The sequence below is a fragment of the Candida dubliniensis genome, chromosome 2 (assembly GCF_000026945.1).
Source record: "Candida dubliniensis CD36 chromosome 2, complete sequence".
NCBI lineage: Eukaryota > Fungi > Ascomycota > Pichiomycetes > Serinales > Debaryomycetaceae > Candida > Candida dubliniensis.
In genome coordinates, this window is record NC_012861.1 from 121,730 (window position 1) to 145,193 (window position 23,464).

At 34.7% G+C, this 23,464-nt stretch overlaps 11 protein-coding genes across 11 annotated transcripts; 6 read left to right on the plus strand and 5 right to left on the minus strand. All coding sequences in view use genetic code 12, as the record gives it.

Annotated features, from left to right (window-relative positions):
- Nucleotides 1-2,913: 2,913 nt before the first annotated feature.
- CD36_15630 (endonuclease/exonuclease/phosphatase, putative) lies at nucleotides 2,914-3,825 on the plus strand (the record flags this gene model as incomplete). Its single annotated transcript, XM_002417998.1, has 1 exon — nucleotides 2,914-3,825. One exon carries the CDS (start codon nucleotides 2,914-2,916, stop codon nucleotides 3,823-3,825), a length of 912 nt encoding a protein of 303 aa, XP_002418043.1.
- Nucleotides 3,826-4,419: 594 nt separating this feature from the next.
- CD36_15640 (component of mitochondrial inner membrane m-AAA protease) lies at nucleotides 4,420-7,245 on the plus strand (the record flags this gene model as incomplete). The annotated part of the gene is made up of 1 exon (XM_002417999.1): nucleotides 4,420-7,245. One exon carries the CDS (start codon nucleotides 4,420-4,422, stop codon nucleotides 7,243-7,245), a length of 2,826 nt encoding a protein of 941 aa, XP_002418044.1.
- Nucleotides 7,246-7,518: 273 nt separating this feature from the next.
- CD36_15650 (chromatin remodeling complex component, putative) lies at nucleotides 7,519-8,835 on the plus strand (the record flags this gene model as incomplete). The annotated part of the gene is made up of 1 exon (XM_002418000.1): nucleotides 7,519-8,835. One exon carries the CDS (start codon nucleotides 7,519-7,521, stop codon nucleotides 8,833-8,835), a length of 1,317 nt encoding a protein of 438 aa, XP_002418045.1.
- A 108-nt stretch (nucleotides 8,836-8,943) lies between these two features.
- CD36_15660 (zinc finger protein, putative) lies at nucleotides 8,944-10,503 on the minus strand (the record flags this gene model as incomplete). The annotated part of the gene is made up of 1 exon (XM_002418001.1): nucleotides 8,944-10,503. The coding sequence occupies one exon, from the start codon at nucleotides 10,501-10,503 to the stop codon at nucleotides 8,944-8,946; it is 1,560 nt and encodes a 519-aa protein (XP_002418046.1).
- Nucleotides 10,504-11,434: 931 nt separating this feature from the next.
- On the minus strand, nucleotides 11,435-14,539 carry CD36_15670 (zinc finger protein, putative; the record flags this gene model as incomplete). The annotated part of the gene is made up of 2 exons (XM_002418002.1): nucleotides 11,435-14,296; nucleotides 14,504-14,539. The coding sequence occupies 2 exons, from the start codon at nucleotides 14,537-14,539 to the stop codon at nucleotides 11,435-11,437; spliced, it is 2,898 nt and encodes a 965-aa protein (XP_002418047.1).
- Nucleotides 14,540-14,861: 322 nt separating this feature from the next.
- CD36_15680 (triglyceride lipase-cholesterol esterase, putative) lies at nucleotides 14,862-16,484 on the minus strand (the record flags this gene model as incomplete). Its single annotated transcript, XM_002418003.1, has 1 exon — nucleotides 14,862-16,484. One exon carries the CDS (start codon nucleotides 16,482-16,484, stop codon nucleotides 14,862-14,864), a length of 1,623 nt encoding a protein of 540 aa, XP_002418048.1.
- A 1,233-nt stretch (nucleotides 16,485-17,717) lies between these two features.
- CD36_15690 (conserved hypothetical protein) lies at nucleotides 17,718-18,575 on the plus strand (the record flags this gene model as incomplete). Its single annotated transcript, XM_002418004.1, has 1 exon — nucleotides 17,718-18,575. One exon carries the CDS (start codon nucleotides 17,718-17,720, stop codon nucleotides 18,573-18,575), a length of 858 nt encoding a protein of 285 aa, XP_002418049.1.
- A 201-nt stretch (nucleotides 18,576-18,776) lies between these two features.
- CD36_15700 (conserved hypothetical protein) lies at nucleotides 18,777-19,142 on the minus strand (the record flags this gene model as incomplete). The annotated part of the gene is made up of 1 exon (XM_002418005.1): nucleotides 18,777-19,142. One exon carries the CDS (start codon nucleotides 19,140-19,142, stop codon nucleotides 18,777-18,779), a length of 366 nt encoding a protein of 121 aa, XP_002418050.1.
- A 685-nt stretch (nucleotides 19,143-19,827) lies between these two features.
- On the plus strand, nucleotides 19,828-20,454 carry CD36_15710 (conserved hypothetical protein; the record flags this gene model as incomplete). Its single annotated transcript, XM_002418006.1, has 1 exon — nucleotides 19,828-20,454. One exon carries the CDS (start codon nucleotides 19,828-19,830, stop codon nucleotides 20,452-20,454), a length of 627 nt encoding a protein of 208 aa, XP_002418051.1.
- Nucleotides 20,455-20,844: 390 nt separating this feature from the next.
- CD36_15720 (3-ketoacyl-coa thiolase, peroxisomal precursor, putative) lies at nucleotides 20,845-22,026 on the plus strand (the record flags this gene model as incomplete). The annotated part of the gene is made up of 1 exon (XM_002418007.1): nucleotides 20,845-22,026. One exon carries the CDS (start codon nucleotides 20,845-20,847, stop codon nucleotides 22,024-22,026), a length of 1,182 nt encoding a protein of 393 aa, XP_002418052.1.
- A 228-nt stretch (nucleotides 22,027-22,254) lies between these two features.
- Nucleotides 22,255-23,292, minus strand: CD36_15730 (phosphatidate cytidylyltransferase, putative; the record flags this gene model as incomplete). Its single annotated transcript, XM_002418008.1, has 1 exon — nucleotides 22,255-23,292. The coding sequence occupies one exon, from the start codon at nucleotides 23,290-23,292 to the stop codon at nucleotides 22,255-22,257; it is 1,038 nt and encodes a 345-aa protein (XP_002418053.1).
- Between the last annotated feature and the right edge of the window lie 172 nt (nucleotides 23,293-23,464).

Sequence of the window (23,464 nt, forward strand, 5' to 3'; positions counted from 1 at the left end):
TCTCAGCCGTAGTCGTTTTTTTTTTTTTTTTTTTTTGTTGGTTTTTCTGCAAGTCGAAATCAATTGTCGTATTTTCCTTCTTTTAGTCGTACAATACAACAGACTGCTGATTTAGCATTGATGTCTAAGTCACAAACAAGCAAGACCCTTCACTAATGAGAGCAGTTTTCTTATTTATAAATCTGAGTATTTCTTTTGGCAATATTATTTATGGAGGAAAAGTAGTGGAATGCACCAATGCAAGCTGTAATTATTTCCCTTTTCTTGAAGAAATTGGCATGAAAACAGAAATCGAATGTTTCTAGTAAGTTTTTCTCTTTATTTCAATTTTTACCGATTCTATGAACTAACCGTGTTTTGTACAAAGAAAAACTGTAGACTGGTTTTAGGTCAGTATATGAAAGTGAATAATGTCATTCGTTAAATATGCAACGTTGGTATCTTTTCCCGAGGTGTGTTGTTTTCTGTGATTCAACTGCAAGCAAATATGATTTTATTGTAAGCATTCTTTGAACCTTGGGTCGCCAAACCACAGGCATGTCTAGAAATAACAAAAGAAATAGATGGTACAAAACAAATTGTTGAACTCATTTTTTTTTTTTGATATCGCTTCGGGAAATCTTGACAAATAAAAAGTCAATTGAGTAATGGCTTTAATACAAGAAAACTTCTCAAGATTATTTGGATAGAATCAGAATGACGTTTGATATTTGAGAGGCTCAACAGTTTTAACTTTAGTGGTTACAAATTACGTAAAAGTGCATACACTTTGCAAATTAAGATGTTGCAAAATCTAAGAATAAAACTATGCTGAAAATTGATGATGCTTTTTCGATGCAATTGAGAGTACAGCCACCCTAAAGCTACTCAATCCAAAGTGTTTCTGTTCTACATCCAAGTAACGAAAGATAAAGTCTGGTAAAATTAAAAGTATTATTTAGGATATTTGTCAAGTAAATTTGATTCAAATATGCTTTTTTTTTTTTTTACAGCTGGAAAATTATCGCCAGTCTTTGCGGGCTTTAATAAATTAGTTGTTGCTTTTCCTCATCATCAAACTGCCGTTTTGTTTATTCTTTGTAAACTGGAAGATGAATAAACGGCTCGTGTGAATCCCTAAAAATAGTTACTGTTCATGGGGCAAAGAAGGGAAAGCTGAAGCGAACTTATCCCAATTATGTAATCGTTCCAAGAAAATTCGGACGATGCATTCTTGGCCTGTATTTATCCTATTGTCATCCATCAATCAGCCACTGTCATTTGATTCAGTTATCCCTAAACTAGTATGAAGAATTTCTTGGCTATTTGCTAATATCCAATTCCTCTAACTTGTAGGATGGCTGTGTTGTTGCAATTAAATCTTATCTCCAGTAGTAATGGCAATGTGAAGTTTTATTCAAGTTGCCAACACTTATATTTCTCTGATGAAACCCATACATTATGCCAATTTCTGTGTAAGATCTGTAGCAATTAAACTTAGTGGATGTAGGGAAAGTTTGTGCAACACCAAAATCGCGTCAAAGTGTTATCCCTTGTTCAGGATAAATATCCTGATGGTGTAGTTATGCAGAGTGTCCTGTTCTTGCATTGGTATTGGGCAGGGGCTGAGTATTTGACCCAACTAAGAACCCCTCCCATATAGGCGGAGTTTGACATGAAAGCAATTAACGATAATAGGAGATAATAAATTACATGTAATGACTATTAACTGATTATGACAATGTTAGAAAAAACAGGCTTGGTGGTTTTGTGCAACATAAGGATCATGGTTATCCTATATTATCGCGTATAACACTTGTTATTAACGGTATTATTCGTCTAGAAGTGGCTGTGAATCACTAATCCTATAGATACCTCACCGTCGAAAAATCAGAACTAGAATCATTGGGGATCTACAAGCGGTAGAGGATCATAAGGCAGGCTGTCCCTCAACAAAAACTATCCAGTATATAGGTGTACCCAGTTCTTTAAAGTTACATTGTTTGTTAGCTGGTTTATTTAATATCCCAGCACTAAATTGTGAATCTAATTCAATTTTTAGCCCTGTTTCAGGATAGAAATTATACCCTTGCATGATGCAAAACTGAGAAGGGTTTATCTTCCTGGTTAGAATAGTTTTCTGTTTGTAGCAAAAAAACATTCACGTGTTATTGTCATAATCAAATATAAGAATACATTAATTAACCCCACAGTGGCTTATAAACTTTGGGCACACACTAACAATTGTTATCATATGTATAGAAACTGGTTTTGATGGCGCTTGCACATAACGAGGGGCGTATCTATTTTTCCAATTCTCGTTTATCTGACCTTTTTCGAGACTCGGAATTCAGTTTAATCAACGAAAATAAATATAAATTACATTGCAATATATGATGATAATAAGTTGGCTACGTTCAGTCTTGACCACATGAAACACCACCAAATGCTACTAGAAACAAAAACACATTCAACAGTTGGCAGAATAAAATCTTCAAATAATCATTTTGTTTTTGCATGATAAGGGTTTTCTGTATTCCCGCCTGTTCATCAAAGCCATATTTATTCCCACAATTAAATACCACTTTTCACATACACAGAGCCACCGCTTTTTACAACACTGCTACTTGGGTATTACTAATTAGAGTGTTATTATTGGTGTTGCCATATTTTCAAAACTATCTACACATTTCCGTGGTGATGGTGGCTTCGATTTTTTTAGTTTGATATGGCTTCAACAAACACAAAAATGAAATTACACCCAGAAGCGATGTGTAGTATACGCCCAAGTATGAATTACTTACACAACACACTTTTTTTATATATATACAACGGAAGCCCTTCCTATATTCAACATGACGGATTTGCTTTTATTCTTTTTTCATCTTTTTTTTTTTTTTTAATATAATTTGAATAACAAATTACTTGCTGCTCATGCTTGGTCGAATATTATTTATCATTTTCCATTGGACTCTTCTAGTTCTTGCTGATTCGGAAACATCAGATGCGTTGGACATAACAATCTATAGCAATAATGTTCGTTATGCTGCCTCTAGGCGAGGAAGAGGCCGCGATGAATTGCCATGGAAGACAAGAAAGCATGGTGTGGTTGATGCGATTAAAGCACAATCAGGAGTTTATCCTATTTTGGTAGGACTACAGGAGGTTACACATACTCAATTAAAAGATATCTTGAAAGGGTTGAATAAAAAACATTCTGGCGATGATGGTCGGTGGACACATTTTGGAGTTGGTAGAGATGATGGTCATAAAAAAGGTGAATATTCTCCTATAATATACAATACAGCAGAATGGAACCTATTAAATGGAACTTATAAATGGTTGAGTCTCACACCTGACAAGCCTTCCAAATATCCTGGAGCCAGTAAGAAAAGAATAGTTACAATGGGGACTTTTTTTCATGTTAAAAGTGGGAAAGTTGTGAATTTTGTCAATACTCATCTAGACCATAGATCTGTCAAGTCAAGAGAATACAGTGCTAAATTGATTATTCAATATATTAAATCTATACCTAATTATTTTCCTACATTCTTGTGTGGAGATTTCAATTCCCTTGACACAGATAAGGCATACGCGACTATCTCTCATTACATGGTAGATGCATCGCATGTTGCTGAAAAGAAATATGACACAAATCTCAAAACATTTTCAGGTTTTGGGAATGGTACCAGCTATAGTATAGATTTCATATGGTCCCCGTTGGACACCAATAATCATTCTGGAATCAACGCACTTTTTTATACTGTGTTGGATAACTTGTTTGATGGTGGATATAGGTTTAGTGATCATAGGCCAATAATGGCACGTTATTCGGTAACTAGTTAATATAAGCAGTACTCCTTATTTTATATTTTGTTTCCCATCAAGATGTTTCAGGCATTTTGAAGTTTATAGTTGTGGTGGTTAACTAATGGTTGTAAATTAATTGAATGTGCCTAGGTTTTTTATGTCCCCGCAAAAAAAGAAGCAACCAACAGAGTTGTTTGGATTTTAATCGTAAATTGTTGCAAAAATTTATACAAATCATAGACTCCAGATTGATCAGAATTTTTCTCAAGTTAAAACAATAGCTTATCTTTCCCTTTATAAATTTACTGAGATATTTCCCCAAACTCTTTCTTTAACTTAAACATAGATCCTCTTGTAAATCAATCATTGTCTTGCTAATGTTTCTTCATAGTACTCACTGTTCCACTATATAACCTACCTATTAAGAATAGGTCGTGTAAACTCCAAATAAACCAGATCCCGAGTGAAGGCAAAAAAAAAAAAAAATGGTTTGGAAAAGACTAAAAACCCACAATAGTAGCAATAACGAAACAGTCTAACAAGAAAAAAAAATCTTCAGACAGAATATACTGACAATTCTTTCTCCAACTACCGTAATACTTTTTTTTTTTTTTTTCATTATTAAATTAAATGATATCAATACTCACGAGAAGTAGTGGGAGGTCTGCTCTGATTCTACTCAGACGGAGTTTACCTAGAATCAACTCAGTATTGTTGAGGAATTTACATGCATCGTCACAACTATTCAAAAATAGAACACCAGATAATTGGGACGAAGACTTGGCTAAATTAAAACGAAAGTATAAGAATTTCAATCTTCCCTTCGAACCCACAGTCTCCAATCCCGTGATTAAACTTTCTTCGAGTCCATTCAATATAGCATACCTTGAACGTGAAACTGTTGTCTACAAATTCATGTTAAAAGAATTTGTCGATAAATGTAAAGAGTTTGATGAAATTCGAGGTGTAAATACCCTTTACCCTGACTTGGTTGATATCATTATCAAAGATATCAAGGAAACGTTTGCTAAGGATCACAAAGAATTAGCAGAATTGACAACCGATGAGATTTTGCAAACTGTCCGTATCTACTATGAATTACTGAATCAATATCTATATTTAGATGACTTGGAATTTAATAAACCGGAAGTTCAAAAATTGTTTGAAACTTATAATAAATTGGATAGCGCTGAAGAGCCCGATTACAATAAAATTGCTAATGAATTGGGTTTAAATCCACAAGCTGTGAAGCTTTGGATCGAGATTTTTCAAACCCTTGAATCTGTTGATTTTGCTGTCGATGGAAGGAAATCGTTCCCACTTTGTCCTCCTGAATACAATCTTCTCACAAATTTGAAACAAGTAAGAGAGAATATTGAAAAGATTACCCCCAAGGCACGTCAGGATCCTTTTGGAATGTTCTTTAACAAGGCTAATCCTAAGCAAGATGATAAAAACACTTCTAAAAACAAATCCAATGAAAATCCTAAGGACAAGAAGAAAATTGTTGATATCCTGATTGAATTAACTCCGAAAAACATATTCATCTATACACTTGTTTTTACATTAGCAACTTCTTTAATATTAGGCATGGGGTCTTCCAATGACGACACTGAAATTAATTTCCAAAGTTTTGTGACGGATTATTTAACTAAAAATCTTGTTAAGAAAGTAACTGTTATTAACAATTCAGTTGTTGAAGTTGAACTTAACGACAACGGGGCTCAACAACACCATCAACAGAAGAAGTTATATTTCACTATTGGATCCGTAGAATCATTTGAACGTAACTTGCGTGAAGCTCAAGACAAATACGATATTCCCCCACAATTGCGTGTACCTATACACTATACCACTAAAGGAAATATGGCGAGATTCTTAATCAACTTTTTACCAACATTATTATTTTTGGGTGCCATTTACTGGATGACAAAGAAAGCTGCCTCATCAATGGGAGGAATGGGACCTATGGGTTTTGGAAAATCTACTGCAAAAAAATTTAATCAAGAAACGGATGTGAAAATCAAATTCAAGGATGTTGCAGGGATGGCAGAAGCTAAACAAGAAGTTATGGAATTTGTTAAATTTTTGCAAAATCCAGAAAAATATGAAAAATTGGGTGCAAAAATCCCTCGTGGGGCTATTTTATCTGGTCCTCCAGGGACAGGTAAAACTTTACTTGCCAAGGCAACTGCTGGTGAAGCAGGAGTTCCATTCTACTCTGTTTCTGGGTCAGAATTTGTAGAAATGTTTGTTGGTGTTGGAGCATCTAGAGTTCGTGATTTATTTAAGACTGCACGTGAAAATGCCCCTTCGATTGTGTTTGTTGATGAAATCGATGCTATTGGTAAACAACGTTCCAAGGGGAATGCCACTGGTGCCAATGATGAACGTGAAACAACATTGAATCAATTGTTGGTAGAAATGGATGGGTTTGACACCAGCGACCATGTTGTTGTATTAGCTGGTACCAACAGACCTGATATTTTGGACAGGGCATTGATGAGACCAGGTAGATTTGATAGACATATTCACATTGACAACCCGGAATTGTTGGGGAGAAAAGAGATTTTTGATGTGCATTTGCAGAAAATTACTTTACAAAAGGATATTGATCCCGATTTATCAGGCAGGTTGGCCGCTTTGACTCCAGGTTTTTCTGGGGCTGATATTGCCAATGTGTGTAATGAGGCGGCATTAATTGCAGCTAGATACAATGCTGAATACGTTACTTTGAGACATTTTGAATTAGCTATCGAGAGAGTTATTGGAGGTGTCGAAAAGAAATCAAAATTATTGAATCCTGAAGAACAAAAAATTGTTGCTTATCATGAAGCAGGACACGCCATTTGTGGGTGGTATTTGAAGTATGCCCATCCATTATTGAAAGTGTCGATTATTCCTAGAGGTCAAGGAGCTTTAGGGTATGCCCAATATTTGCCACCTGATCAATACTTGATGTCAACTTTGCAATTGTACGATAGAATGATCATGACGCTTGGTGGAAGAGTCTCTGAAGAATTGCATTTTGCTTCTGTTACAAGTGGTGCTCATGATGATTTCAAAAAAGTGACAGGTATTGCACAATCTATGGTTTTACGGTTTGGTATGTCAAAGACTGTTGGTATGGTGAATTATTATGACACCCGTTCTCAAGATGATTTGACCAAACCGTTCAGTGACGAGACCAGTAGAATAATCGACAGTGAAGTACAGAGAATTGTTAATGATTGTTATCAAAAATGTAAACAATTGTTGATTGAAAAATCAAAAGAAGTCGAGCTAGTGGCCCAGGAATTGTTGAAGAAGGAATTTATCACTCGTGAAGATATGATTAGATTATTGGGTAAACGTCCTTTCCCAGAAACAAATGACGCCTTTGATAAGTATCTTGATGGAAAACCTACATTCAAAAATGAACAACCAGAAAATGAAAAAAAGGATTCTGAAAACTGAGTAACAAAGAGGAGGGGGGGAAGGAAGGAGGAGAGAGTGTGTATTACTCCAACATATCTCTTGTATATAAATATATATTTTTATTGAAACATTTAACACCTATTGGTATATACATATTGTCATGACTGCATATAACTTGTATAGTGTGGATTGAACATTTTACTGAGAGTGGAGAAAACAAATGGAAAGAGAGAGAGAGAGAGAAAAAAAAAAAAAAAACAGAAACCAAAACACAACCATACGCAATTTACACATTAGTAGTTTTAACCAACAATGCCAAGAGTGAAGAAGGAAAACGAAAATGTGGGGCAATCAATAGAAGAGGCAAAACATGAGAAAGATGATGAGTATAAAGAAGAACAAGGGGTAGAACCTCAGGAAGAGGGCGAACAATTTGCAGAAGAAGATGTTGAAGTTGCTCCAGTACGGAAAAGAGGCAGAAAACGGAAAATTACAACTGTTCTTGAAGATGAAGACAACAATGCAACAAAGCTGAGAAAGAAAAGTGCGACAAAGAGTGAAGATGATGAAGGGGAAGAAGCAAATGAAAATGATGAAGAAGACGACGACCAAGAAGCTGAAGAAGAAGAAGATGATGAAGAAGGAGAAACAGAAGAGGATGGGAAGAAAAAAAGAGGTAGAAAGAAGAAACCCAAAGTACAACTTTATGGTGATGATGTTTTTGATGATGATGGAAATCCATTAATCATAGAGAATGATGAAGTTGTCATTCCACGAGAAGATCCAAAGGGTAAAGAAAAGATTGATGACTTGGGTTATCTTCAAGGGGATAGAAAATTTCGAATGAAAACATTCAAGTTGTTGGGCAAAGGTGATAGATTGTACATGATATCCACTGAGCCTGCTAGATTGGTTGGATTTCGTGACTCATATTTGTTATTTAAAACCCACCGTACTTTGTTTAAAAAAGTAGCTGATAATGATGAAAAAATGGATCTTATTCAAAGAGGGATTATTCCAAATTCATACAAAGGAAGAGCTGTCAATTTAGTAACGGCAAGATCCATATTTAGAGAATTTGGTTCAAGAATGATTGAGAATGGTAAAAAAGTGATTGATGATTTCTGGGAACAACGGGCAATTGATCATGGTGATATCCCTGGTGAATTGGCTGACCCTGATCAATTTTATAAGAATAAGTTGTCTAATGTTTTGGGTGATTCTGGTATAATCAGTACTGGACATGCAACTCCTTTAACTGCAACCCCAATTGTCAGTTATCAAACTGATCCGACTTGGATGTATCAAATTGCCAAACAGACATCTGAATACAATAAGAAGCTATATGAACTCAGATCGAATAATATGTTCAAAGGTAATAAAGACACTTATACAAATTTGACTTTTTATCCCCAATCGACACAACCAACACAGATCAAGTATCTGAAATTCAACAACAATAATGGGAAGTTGGTGTACGACATTGTCATGACTAATAAAAATATAAGAAAACCAATCACCGGATTGGCAAAAGTACCCAAATCTATATTAAATGAAATAGATGACCCAGAGATAAAACAAGCAATAATTGATCAACAAGAATATGAAATTAGTACTAGAAAAATATAAAAAGACAGAAAGGTGTACTATGTCTTGTAACATTAATATATAAGAAATGTGAAAAGAAAAGAAAAAGAATTACAGTAAACTTGTCTATTTCGTTCCCTATTATCTCTTCTACTTATTGAAAGTTACTTCTTCCTCTCCAGACTCTAGGTCACTGGTTTCCATATAGTTTGTATCATCGCCACTTGATTTTCTCTTTTCCATATGGGCTCGTAATTCGAAATCGACTTTCGTTTTCCTTCTACCAACATGAACAGTGATATCGCCTTCTTCAACTACTTCTGCATGTTTCTTAGAGTATGCAACTTCTGCTTTAGCTTCCTTCCCAGATATTTTGTGATTCACCCTAATGTGTTTAGCCAATGTATCATGACGAGTGAAAATTCTTGGTCCAACACCTGGATTCTGTTTCACACATACAAAACATTTGAACAATTTTTTCTTTTTTGAATGAACAGTTTCTTGATGTCTAATCAACTCGTATTTTCTTGAAAATCTTCTCAAACATAATTTATGGGGTTCTTCTGCAGATGGTAACTGACACTCATGAATCACATCAGGATCATAGTTTGATGATTTTGTCGACGATTTATCGGCTGCTGGTTGTGGCTTCTTAATAATCCTATGGTGTTCCAATTTAACATCCGGTCTAAACTTTCTTTTTTGTACATTTGCACCAGATATCACGTCAGCGACATATTTATCATGGTCAGATGTATCTGGGTTTAGAGAGAAAAATGCCTCCGAACGTTGTTGCTTTTCTCCATGAGGCCCGTTGGCATCAGGTGTCGTCACACTTGTTGTGGCTGTAGCAGTGTTTGATCCCGCAAAATCGGAGTCACCTTTCAATTTTCTTTTCTTGGTGGCTTTGGATTTATTCCTGGATTTAACTGTTGGTTGAGTTATCTTTTCGTAGGTGAATCGTTGATAATCATTGATGAATCGAGTGTAACATTCATTCAAATCAAATTCAATCAAATTCAAAAAATGATACAAAACTGGTTTTTTGTTTAACAAATTATAAACCTCCCAGTAATTCAAGTTCATAAACACCGTAGTCAAAAACCGAATTGATGCAGTTGAAATTTCCATTACATTATAGTTTGTGGCCAACTTGATTAATATATCAAAATTCTTATCTATAATTGTATATAGTTGTGATTTTAAAGGATTTTGCAAATCAACAAATTTGGGCAATTCGTCCATCAACTGAAGTAATTTATAATGCAAAGTGACCAAGAAATCAGACGTGAACTTCTCTTCATATAAAATAGTAGCCAATCGGTTTAAATGGCCAGAGTATTCCTCAATATTTAATGGATTTGAAGATACGAGAACTTTAATTTGGTCGCCAATAGCCTGCTGTTTGCCATGGTCTGAACGATCGCCCGTCGTATCCTTCACTGACTCTGAGCCAGTATTCTTTGGTGGTTGAGTTGGATCCACTAAAATAAGGTCATTCTCTAACAGAATATGGGTTGCTTCTTTTGATAATGGCTTTGTTGTTACAGCAGGTTGTTGGTGTTGTGAGTTTGGTTGTATTTGCTGACTATCGGTTGTGGTGTTTGCCGTAGTAAAAATCTGAGATTGTTCTTTACTATCATCAAATTTATTAGACGCAGTTGATGAGTTGGTGAGTTTTTCATCAGATACACTTAAGGTGGTTTCCATCTTTTAATGTATGTCACGTAGTGTCTGGGCTGTAGGTAGTTTACTTTTTCTCTGGAATATGAATTCAGGAGTTTTGGTTTTGGTTTTGGTTCTGGTTTTTAATTTTTAGCAATTTTTTTTTTTTTTTACAGTTCTCTCTCCCTCCTAATTTTACTTCACTCAGAATAAATGAATGAGAGACAGAAAACAACCAAAAAAGAAAAATATTGATTTTTTGGTGTAAAAAATTCCACTTTGTGAAACGAAAAAAAAAAAAAAAATTAAAAAGAACAATCGAACTGCCAACATCAATTGGTTTTTGTTCTTTTTTTTTTGTCTGTCTGCAAACTGGTCACATCTATATGTACATTCACTGGTTCCATTTCTTTTATTACAATTATACACGATCCCATAATTTGACGATGATATAAAAAAAACACTCTCCAAGAATCAAAACGTTAGCATCTTGGTAAAATTAACCCAAGCAATTTTCTGCCTTAAATGCAACTGTTTATTCCTTGATCATAATTACAAGTGTTTATCATTAAAGATAGATTGTTCTACTTAAATTCAACACGGTGCTTACTTCCTTTATTGGTAGTGCATGTATAATCAAAAAGAGAATCAACTTTAGGTCTGCTTCTAATTTCTCAATTGTTAGTTGATTGCATTTTGCAACGATGCACTACCTATTGTATTTTTAATTCTTTTTATTTTTTTTCGCAGTTGGCCCCTAAACTATGTGTGTGTGTCTGACAACCAATTTTTGCAACCAGACACACATTTTGAAAACAGCATCCCAATGGTGAGGGAGAGGAGAAAAATATCGTCTACATTATTAGTACACCTAAATTACAGATCCAACACATTTATTTCACCAACAACATCGGTGATCTTCCAAAAAGAAAAAAAATTCAGATTGTTTACATATATTTACTACCTACTTACAGTACTAATCTTTTTTTGGTTGCTCCAACATGTCGGAAGGACTTTGTGATTGATTGGCCAGGATGTAATAGGAACTGTTGTCAGTGTTTTTGCCTTCCAACGGCAGAGGCCGCCTCATTGGCACTGACCCAACAGGGGGTGATACTGTTGGTATTGGATTATCGTATTTATGTATTTCTTGGGGTTGTGTTGGCTGTGTGTTATATCTCGACAGATAGGTTGTACTTGGTTGTCGTTGAGAAACACCTAATGAATACAGCTGTAAAGAAGGCAATTGGGTACCAGATTCTCCAAACTTTGACATGAATTGGGGGATGCCTGCTGGTTTCTCAAATCTAATTGGATCTGAGTATTGTTGTTGCTGGGGTGGTAACAGTGGTAGTTTTTGTTCAAACTGAGGTTGTTCCTGTTGGTATTGACTACTCTTTTGTTGTTGTGATGCCCCTTCCTTTGGCGGTAAAAATACCCCTTGGCTATCAGAAACTAGTGGCTCTTGAAAGTCATGCTGTTTGGTTATTAACTGATCAGGATCGATTATTTCAACATTCTCTTTGGCATAGTTGACTGCCATTTTGTTTTCTTTTCCGGTAATACCATGTTTTCTTCGTATATGTCTCGCCAAAGAATCATGACGAGGATAACTCTGTACTTTAGCCCCCATTCTGGCACAATATATACATTTGTAAATTTTCTTCTTTGTAGCGTGAACAAATTCTTGATGACGTAAAAGTTCGTTCTTACCATAAAATATCTTCGAACATTCCTCTAAACTTCCTGCATCGAGTAAATGGCATTGATGTATAACACCCGATTTGGACTTTTTCGCCTTCTCTTCAGCTGATAAATGATTCTGTGTACCAGAAGGGCCATCAACATCGCTGATACGTCCTTCCACTGAGATTTTTCGCTGAGGGAACTCACTTGCTATAGATTGTGAACCAGCCCTACTTGCATTTTCTCGTTTATTCTCATATTTTTGCGATGATGTAGACTCTTTTGATTGCAGTATGCTCTGATCAAGATGATGATCATGTTGCTTTGATGTCGAATTATGTCTTGTAGCAAAAGCCCCAACAGTTGGAGAATTACCAAAGGATGGCCTCTTAGGATAATGACCAATATCACTGAATCCAGTTTGAGATGTGGGATTGTTAGTCAAACGATCTATTGAAGGTAATATATTACTGGTCTTTGATTGATAATTTGCAATTGGACTCACGCCATGAAAAGCACTCAGATTTGAATGGTGATCAAGACGACTTTGGTTATCTGACCTATCCTGAGATGGATTCCTATAATTCAATTCAGGTTGTGGTCCTGAAACAAACATCTCATTTGGTGGCTGTATCGTTGGTATAGTGTTTGGATTTGAATTTTGTGATAGCGATATCTTGTTTTTGTCATGGCGTTGGTGCTGGTGCTGATAAGACGATTGAGAATATGGATAGGATGCATATGGGTTAGTTGTTGAATAATCATGGCCAGATATTGGAGAGATACTTAAATTTGCTGTTTTGTTGACAAACGCATCGTTTCGCGGTACAGAAAATTGTGATCCTTGTTTACTTGAAGCAAATTCGCCAATTTTTGGAAGAGCTTGTCCTGATTGGGTTGCATAAGATGATGGTGGGTTTATGTCGGCATTTGATACCGTGTCAGTTGGTGGAGTTGCAGTTGATGACGCCAGACCACCTACCCTTGACATTTTCCCCGCGTCTATTGCTACTGGAACAGCTTCAGTGTTAATTGCACTGGGGTTCATTACCGATGTTACCGACAGAATAGAACTTTTCACTGATGTCTTTGGTTGTGGTTGCTTCTCCATCTCGTCCTCTGACACCTCACTAACAGTTCTGCTAGCTTCTGCTGTTGGTTCTTCATCTTTTCCAGTGGCTTGCTTGGCAACCTCTGGATGTTGGATTTCAGTATTATGCATTGCTGGATTATTATCCTCTTTCTTTGGTAAGGGGTTCTTGGCTTTACGACCGCGGCCCCTTTTCTTTCTCTGCACCGGTTCATCAACATTCTTTAAAGTGATATCCACGTATGGTATAATGCTTATTTTCCTGAATTTTTGTTCTTCAACATGACTGTTGAATGAATGATATGAATAATTATAGAAGGGATAAGGATATGGATATTGCAACCCCTGTAACATAATATCGCTAAGGTAATTTTCTGGTGGCCTTACAATGGGACCAAAAGAACCATTGACTATTTCAAAATCTAACAACTGCAAAAAATTGATAATGTTTGAATTCAAATAAACCAAATGAATAACCTCCCAATAATTTAGCAGATAAATCAATTCAACTACGTATTTTGTGATATGGGATGCAAGGGATAAATTAAAGTAGCTCGTTGAGAACTTTAATAAAGAATCAAAGTTATCTATTAATATCTTTGATAAATAGTTGTTGGGAAATGTCAGTTGTGAAGGAACTGGTGTAGGCAAGTTTTGTTGTAATTTGGATTTCTTGGTTGGTGGCTCGGAGACGTTGTTGTTGTTGTTGTTGTTGAGCCTGTAATCATCTTGATTCAACGCAGGTAATGATGTAGTCAACTCAGATAATGAATTTTCAACATTAATGCGAATATTATCATCCAACTCCTTTTCCTCCAATAATAAATATAGCAATTCTTGTAATTTTGCGGAATATTGGACAATTTCTTCATTATACAATATATTTGATATTATAAATCTCGAACTATGAGGACGTAGCTTCATTAACTCTGTGACAATGGGATCATCTGCATCTGTTTCCAGGTCCCCATTATTATAATACGGTAACGAACGTGGGATTCTTTTTGTAATTTGTTTAACAAGTTCTGTTGGATGAAAATCAAGATTGATTCGAGTCATGTTCTAAAAAAATATATTTTGTTAGTAATGTAATACATAAAAAAACCTTCATTGAAAGACAATGATAAAAACTAGTTTGAGCGAAATTACTGGAATAACTGGGCAAGTTGTAACAAATTTAACTTGTTAAACACTTGGTGACGAATAGTTTTAATGAATTCCCTTTCATTACTGATTAATCCCTAGTTTAGTAAAACCACGTTAACATACAAGTATGGGAGGAGATTCTCCTCTACTGTTAGACATGATTATTGCCTTGAAAACAAAAAATAAATGTGGTTGAAATTAGAATAATATAGAATCAAATAGTTGTAAATGTGATACAAGTAAATTAATTTTATTATGTTGTGGGATTTTCCTTTTCTTTTTTCTTTTTTCATTTTCAAGGTTTTTTTTTTTTTGCCCTTTATTTGTTTTGTTTGTCAGTTTTTGCGATTTCTGCAACAACGTTAAAAGAACGACCTACGTGCACGACTTTCTGTCTTTTTTTTTTTTTTTTTTTGGTCACGACCATTTGCAATCACTTTTTCTCTCTTTATATCATAGTGCTAACATATATTACTATTCTCTATAAAAATATACTATTGCCACCAATTGATTGTTGTCTTTCATAATCAATAACGATATCCGATTCGACTTGAATATTACCACTGCTGGTTGCTGATCTTTCATTGTTAGCCGATTTGAGATACGATTGATGCCCATTACTACTGCTGTTGTGCAACGTTTCACCATCATCAACAATAAATGATTCATCGGCTGGAATTGTGTCTTCAATAAACTTAGTGTCTTCACTTTGACGGAACAACCTTGCATATACTTTATCGGTGTCTTCCCCTAAAAACTTTAATACTTTTTTGAAAACTACTTCATAAACATCGTTACTCCATAAATTATCTAAATGCTCATGATTCTCTACAGGATAGGCTTTTGTTGTCAGCTTAGGCAATTGTGACTTCATGACATCTATATCAACCAACGAATCTGTTGTTCCGTAAATCAAACGGATGGGGACTTGGATGTTTTTCAAAGGGTAACTTATTGGCTTTAATCCTGACAAATTCGAGTTTGAATCATGATACATTTGAAAGTTTTTCGAAGACATAACTTGAAACCAATGAACAACACATTTGACACTTGTTGTAGAATACAAGTGTGCATAACTGCTTAATTTCTGCAATTTGGTAATGTTTGTGGCTCGCCAATTAAATAACAAATAATTGGCTATATCTATCATATTATCAAACAATGGTGGGTACATTATTCTCTCCCAAAAGATACATGAAGGCATTAATACTCTCCGACTAAACAACAAATAAATCACATTGGGGGATGATTTTAACAAGATGTCCAAGAATTTTGAATATAATCCATGCGGCGTTGTTGCAGGAGATATGGCAATTAACTGATCAATTTTGTCTGCCAAATCGGAATTAACGGATACACTAGCAAAGGCTTGGGCACTGCCTTGACTGAACCCGATATATGTCAATTTGGATTTCTTGGTGGTCTGTAAAATATAATCAATAGTGTTGGGGATATCAAATAATGCAAACTCATCAATGGAAAAATCCCAGTATTTAATGGAATTCAAATTGTAGAATAAATGTTTTTGACTATACTTGTTACCACGATTGTTGCCCAACCAAACATCGTAACCCAAATCATACAAGATAAATGGTAGGTTCTGATACTTGTCAATCATCGTAACCCATATTTCACTGCACATTAATAACCCATGATGTAGATAGATAACTTTCCCATTAGATGGTCTATTTTTACCTTTTATTCTATGGATGTTCAATAAATAATCATCTTGGGTTCTGACTATTCTGCTTTCTATTTCATATCCAAATAAGCTGACCATCTGTTCAATATTTTCGGAATTCAACAATTCAATAGTCAAATCATAACTCTTTTTGGTGAATTTGGGAATATCGGATTTTATATACAGATATTTGATGTTCTCTTCGTCGTTTATATCGATCTTTTTCTGTTTGATAATTAAAGTAATTGGATTTGGGGTAAATTTATATATTTGTTTGGTCACAAATGTGCAAAAATCGATGAATTTACTTGGTAAAAGAGTTGTTATCAATGAAATGATGAACTCAACCCATGCCAATGTGAAGGATATAATAATCAAAGGCCAATCCAGTAAACTAAGTCTACCAATAAGTGGAATCGTCATTATCGTTAGGTATAAAAATAACTGTAGGATTATTGGGTATGTAGTAACAGTGTTAGATATTAAAAAAAAAAAAAAGGGAGTAAGGGTGTGGAGGAAGTTTATCAAAGAAGGGGACAGTTAAAGGTTGAAAAAAAAAAAAAAGTACGTATTGAAAGATATGGAAACAATTGTAAAAGCAAGCAAGTGTTATCGATATTATTGTTGCTGTTGATAGGTTCTTTATTTTTTTTGCGCGTGACTCTGGAAATAATATCAAGTTCCAGTGGAAAGCAATTGCGCTATAGTCGTGTATTTTGGCACAATCAATTATAAATACTTGATGCTACCAACTGTTGAATTAAAAGGAATCACAGAAACTCTTGTGGTGGATCTAAAACAATGAATACTAAAGTTTTTTTTTTCCTACATAGCATATTAAGAACGTGGTTCGATGACTTAATTGTTTCATCAAGTATCTGTTGTCAATTTTTAAAACTGCTATTACAATTGGAGTTGTTTTACAGAAAAGATAACTTTAGATTCTCTCAATTTAAAACAATCAAGAATGGGCTGTGCCACCTTGAAATTACCAATCCCCTCAAAAAAAAAAAAAATAAAGGCTGAATTTTAATATATGGTATTTGCCTTTGGTTTAGAGTTAATACATGATTGGTTCTAATACTTTTATTTTTTGAAGTACCAACGTCATCCACAGTATTATTAAAAACAGCGGCCTTGGAAAAAGTTTATTAATTGTATCAGCGTCTGCCAGAAACTTGTGATAGAGAAGTCACTGAAAATTTAAAAGATTCAGTTGAACAAATCTAAAATTGGGCAAAGCTGGTACGGCTCAAGTTATTTTTCCCTGACCCAAAGTTAAAGTAGTAATTGTTGTCGGGCCGAATCATCATCCATCTAGTTTGAAATAAAGTTAACACCGATTATGGTTGTTTAATCAATATTTTCAATAGATATAGTTTGTGTTTATGCACAGCGCCTCCATCGCATAAGATGTTGACGCACGGCGGCTTCATCGCTTAAAATCAAAAAACTTGATTCAAACAGTTCTTTTCTGTATTAGTTTCAAGTAACATTAGATCTATTACTTCTAATCATAGCAAAGCCTTGCGGAACAGAGCTCAAAATTGTGAAAATGATAGCATCATTTCATTCAATTGTTGAAGTATAAATAGATACCTCATGAACTGCAACATATGTTTGTTTAGAAATATTTTTATCAACTAGAAAACCTCAATGCAACTAGTAAATTACACTCAATGGGAAATCGTTTCATACGTACAAGTATTCTTGTTTGCGATCTTGCTTCTTGCTTTCTTGGTAATTACAACTATTAAGAAGAATGAAAGGAAAGGATTACGTCAAATTTTACCATTCTTCATCTTTTTCACCATTTTCCTCATGTTAAAAATAGTTGGTGGTATTCTTGGGTTAGTGTTTATGCATCAAAAAACTTTCAATGTTAGTTTATTTATCCCCACATATATTTTCGATTCAATTGGTTTAGGATTCATAGCTAGAAGTATCACATCTTTGGTCACCCATAATTTCAAGTACCAAGATGATTTGCCTGCATTTTTTAGATCAAAACACCAAAAGGTTAAAAAACACAATCATTCCCATTCATTCGAAAAATCCGATAATGATAGCGACAATGACCATGACGATGATAACGACGAAATCAATTATTGGCCGTTTAGAGTATTAACAATGATTTTAATTGCTGCCATAGTTGTGAATATTGTCGGTACCAACATCATTGTTAACTATCAAGGATCTTCAACCGGTATTGCATTAATTAAAGCAGGGGCCATTTTATTCTTAATTGAGATTTTATTAATGATTTTATTTTTGGTAATTATTCGTTTGAGTGGTTCTCAATTGAATATAGTCATTTATTTATTGATTGTTGGTTTGGCAATTTTGATTGTTAGATGTGTTTTTTCATTACTCAGTGGTTTCCATTGGAGTACTTGGGAAAACCCAAGTCCATATATTATCTACTTTGGTAAGTATGGGTATTACACTTTTCTTGCATTGTTACCTGAAGTGATAACTGCTGGTATTATACTTGGTGCCTTTTTATTTTGGTAGAGGGGAGAAGTAGCACTTCTTGGTACTCCCACTTTGTTTAGTAAACTACACTTTTTATACGTTTGATAATATCAAAACATCAACAAATAGACAATATAAAATAAATGAATATACTGTAATTTATCTATATACATGAAGATGCGAATTCTATTTACATAAGCACTTGTTTGTCACACTATTTACATATTTAAATTTGCCTTTTCACATGGGACCGTTATTTCCATTATTTGAAGATGGTTCATTTCTTGGGTAATTGTGGTTATCGCCATACCTTTCAAAACGGTTGTCAATTCCTTGTTGGGAATCATTCGTTTCATGATAATTGCTATGTTTTAATCTTAATGAGCATTCAGGACATTGACAGCCCATATGATGATGATTTCTAAACCTTAATGATCTTCTAACACAGTCTGGACATTGACAACCCCAGTGATGGAAACTTCTAGACCAGTAAGGGCGGTTTCCTGATACGATTGAACCCAAAATAAAAGCGCCACCTAATAAAAATAAACCGCCAAATCCAAAACGACAAAATGGAGCTCCTCGATAAAATCCACGATAATACATTTTTTAAAATTGATGTGTAAGTTGTAATAGTTGTTTAAATCAGAAAATTGTAGAATAATGATTAAGGGAAGAAAAAGAAAAAAGAAAAAGGAGTTGATCCAAAAGCTAGCGATTTAATCGTTGTATTTATACTAGGTGGGAAGAATAAAAAAAGGAAAGAAGAGTGGGGAGAGTTAAGAGTTAACAGCGTGACTAGCATAGTTTTGCAATCAATTTATTTCTGAAACATTGCTATACTTGGTGCACGGGTAAGTTAACGCCGTCCATAGACGGAATTGACTCAAGGTGCATAATTTCCGAAAGAAGTTAATTAAAGCTGAGTATAAAACTATAGTATTCTTTCTGTCAAATTTCTACAAAATCCCTTCTGTCAACTTGGGTATTAGAATAAATAAAACCATCCATTACTAGGTCAAATTTAGAATTAGTATTTATTTTGATGGAGGGTTTATCAATTTCAAATGGTGGGTTGTACATTTTATTTCCGTTTCTACCAGTCACATTTCCGAATCGCATTCTCAAATGATAACAAATTGTATAGTAGATAGAAGATAAAGGGCGGCAAGAGACAGGCAACTAAAAAAAAAAAAAAAACACAACCTAAATAACACTACACTACCCTTTCCTCATATCCCTTGAACTAACAAATTTATTTCAATCAATATTCATAATCTCCCCGATCCTAATGTCTAAAGCTTTATCTTGTTACGCATTTGAATCGTTACTCTTCAAATTGAATCTTGAATCCAATAAGATCCCTTTATCGAAGTACTTTGAAACTTTACACGAATCAACCACCACATTGCCATCACGAGCACCACTATTTATAACATGGAATAAAAACCATCAATTGCGTGGTTGTATAGGCACATTTTCTGCCTTACCCATTGAATCTGGTGTTTCTAGGTATGCCTTGCATGCGGCATTACAAGATCCTAGATTCTCCCCCGTTAATGCTTCTGAAGTTGAAGCTTTGGAGGTTTCAGTTACATTGTTAGATAATTTTGTTCCTATTAATAACCCGCTTGATTGGGAAATTGGTGCGAATGGATTGAAAATCTCGTTTGAACTAAACAATGAACATTATTCTGGTACATTTTTGCCAAGTGTGGCGGAGGAGGAGAATTGGGATAAATTGACTACTTTATATTATCTTTTGAAGAAAGCTGATTATCCAGTAAGTCAGAAGAATGTATCCAAGTTCTATGAAAAGGGTTTGAAAGAAGGCTGGTTGGAATTAACCAGATATGATGGGTTGAAGAATCGCTTAGATTATAACGAGTTTACTAAGATTAGAAATCAAATGGAATAAAAGTTTTGAAAAAAAAAGTCTGTTGATTGAATTGTTTTGATAATTTTATTCTATAAACCAGATACCCATACATTGAGATCTGTATTCTTTGTCGCTTTATCAACAAACTTAAATTTATATTTGAATCGTGTGTACCGGATATACATATACATACTTCCATTTTATAGTATTTCCGGAGAAGATTGTGCGGAAACACATTAACAGGAACAAAATAAAAGTCCTCTTTCCTTCCTTCCCCCCACATTATAATAGATCCCACTAGATCCTTTCTTCTATTTCCTTGGTTATAAAATGGGGTACAAATTCCCAAGAATGAATGAATATGTTTGAAAATGAAATTAATAAGCAGACCACAATCAATAAAGACACTCTCTCTTTGTTTTCTAAAATATGTTCAAGAAATCAGCTAATGATATTGTTATTATTGCAGCAAAGAGAACTCCAATCACCAAGTCAATTAAAGGAGGGTTGAGTAGATTGTTTCCCGAGGAAATATTACATCAAGTGGTTAAGGGTACTATATCTGAGTCTCAGTTTGATTTAAATTTGATTGATGATGTCTTAGTTGGAGCAGTTTTACAAACGTTAGGTGGTCAGAAGGCTAGTGCCTTAGCCATTAAAAAAATTGGTTTCCCATTGAAGACCACCGTGAATACAATTAATCGTCAATGTGCTAGTTCTGCTCAAGCAATCACTTATCAAGCAGGTAGTTTGCGTAGTGGGGAGAATCAATTTGTTATTGCTGCTGGAGTAGAAAGTATGACTCATGATTATTTCCCTCATCGGGGGATTCCTACAAGAATTTCCGAATCATTTTTAGCAGATGTCTCTGATGAAGCTAAAAATGTGTTGATGCCAATGGGGATAACCAGTGAAAATGTTGCTACTAAATATGGAATTTCTCGAAAACAACAAGACGAGTTTGCACTTGATTCTCATTTAAAAGCAGACAAAGCTACACAGCTGGGACATTTTGCCAAAGAAATCATTCCTATTCAAACAACTGATGAAAGCAACCAACTGGTTTTAGTGACTAAAGATGATGGGATAAGGGGTGGCTCAACCATTGAAAAATTGAGCAACTTAAAACCCGTGTTCAAGGACGATGGGACTACTACTGCTGGTAATTCCTCACAAATTTCTGATGGTGGTTCTGCTGTGATTTTGACTACTCGTCAAAATGCCGAGAAATTGGGAATAGTACCAATAGCTAGATTCATTGGTTCGTCAGTGGCAGGTGTTCCTTCAGGGCTCATGGGAATTGGTCCATCAGCTGCTATTCCACAATTATTGTCGAGATTAAATGTTGATACCAAAGATATCGATATTTTTGAATTAAATGAGGCATTTGCATCCCAACTGATTTATTGTATTGAAAAATTGGGACTTGATTATGATAAAGTTAATCCATACGGTGGAGCTATAGCCTTGGGACATCCATTGGGGGCAACTGGTGCAAGAGTTACTGCCACTTTGCTTAATGGACTAAAAGATCAGAATAAAGAGTTGGGTGTTATCTCAATGTGCACATCTACTGGTCAAGGGTACGCTGGCTTGTTTGCTAATGAATAGAGGAAATTAGTAGATTCTACGCTATAGACAAAATGTAAAATAAAATAAAATAAAATAAAACTGGAACGTATATAATCTATAATTAAATAATTAAGGAATTCGGAAAACATTAAAGCAAAGAAGGATTAAATCAAAAGTGAGAAAGTGGGTATAATTAAATCCCATTAGCGGGTACGAAAGGAGGGGGGAAGAAAGATAATGAAAATTGAGATCTGGTTTGATCTCTCTTTATTGCTGAGTCAATCTAACCAACCAATAAATACATGTTCCACTCAAAACTGGTATTGTAAAGTTATCATCAATGCCAGCCAAATCAATTACTTCTGAAATACTAGTTATTACCCCAATTAGCAAAGAGTAAATTGGTAAACTCAACTTGTTTGTTGAGGCATTCCAGTAGATATCGCCTGGTTGGTTCCAATAATTATATTGAGGAATGAAATAGCCATACCATAAATAAGCAGTCAAAACACCGGTTACACAACTAGCAAGACATCCTGCCAACGATTTACCACTGGCAATCTGTGGAGTATATTTACCAAATGCTCTACCAAAGGTGGAAGCTGCAGTGTCTGCCCAACTCAATAATAAAATACTCAAAACGGAAATGTCCTTTGGATAAGCATAAAGCACAATTAAAACACCCACCAAATAAAAAAGGGTCCCATTGTATGAATTATATTCGTTGTCTCTAATTACAAATGACATGACCTTACAAATTTTCTCATTCAAAGCAGGGTTGTTTAATCTAATCAAATCATTGGTCAAAAGGACAGCAAACACACTTCCTAATGGTATAAATAACTGGGGTACAGTAACACCAATAGTATATAGCCACAATGTTAATACACCAATTGATGAATGGAAAAGTTTTCTTGGAATTTCATGCTTCTTGAGAAATTGATAGAAAGTCAAAGAGGGTTTTTCTGTGGCTAATGATTTGAGGTCTTTGGTGGAATCAGTGGTTGAATTGGCAACTTTCTCTAAGACAATACTTGAATCATCTTCTTCAATTTCAATTTCAGTGTCATCTAACTCGTAACTATCTTCATCATCTTCTGCTTCGGCGTCTTCCAACTCATCGTCATCATCTAGTATACTTGAATTATTGTAAATGTATGTTCTATCTTCTTCTTCAATGTATGATTGGTTGCTATCAAAATCTAAAATAGTCTTTTTAATTTCCTTTCTTAATCTTGCTTCTTGACCTTCAGCAACCATAAAGGAGCTGTCATTTCTAATTGGGGATGATGGTACGGATGACATCGGGTATTTCGCTGATTCGTTTTTGTTCTATCTGTTGCAAAGAAGAAAAAAAAAAGGAAAAGGAAAGGGATAAACTTTGCAATCGGTTTATAATGAAACTGGAAAACAATTTATCGAGGAAGTTAAAAACAAAGAATCGAATAAAAAGGTTAAGATGAGAATAAATAAACAA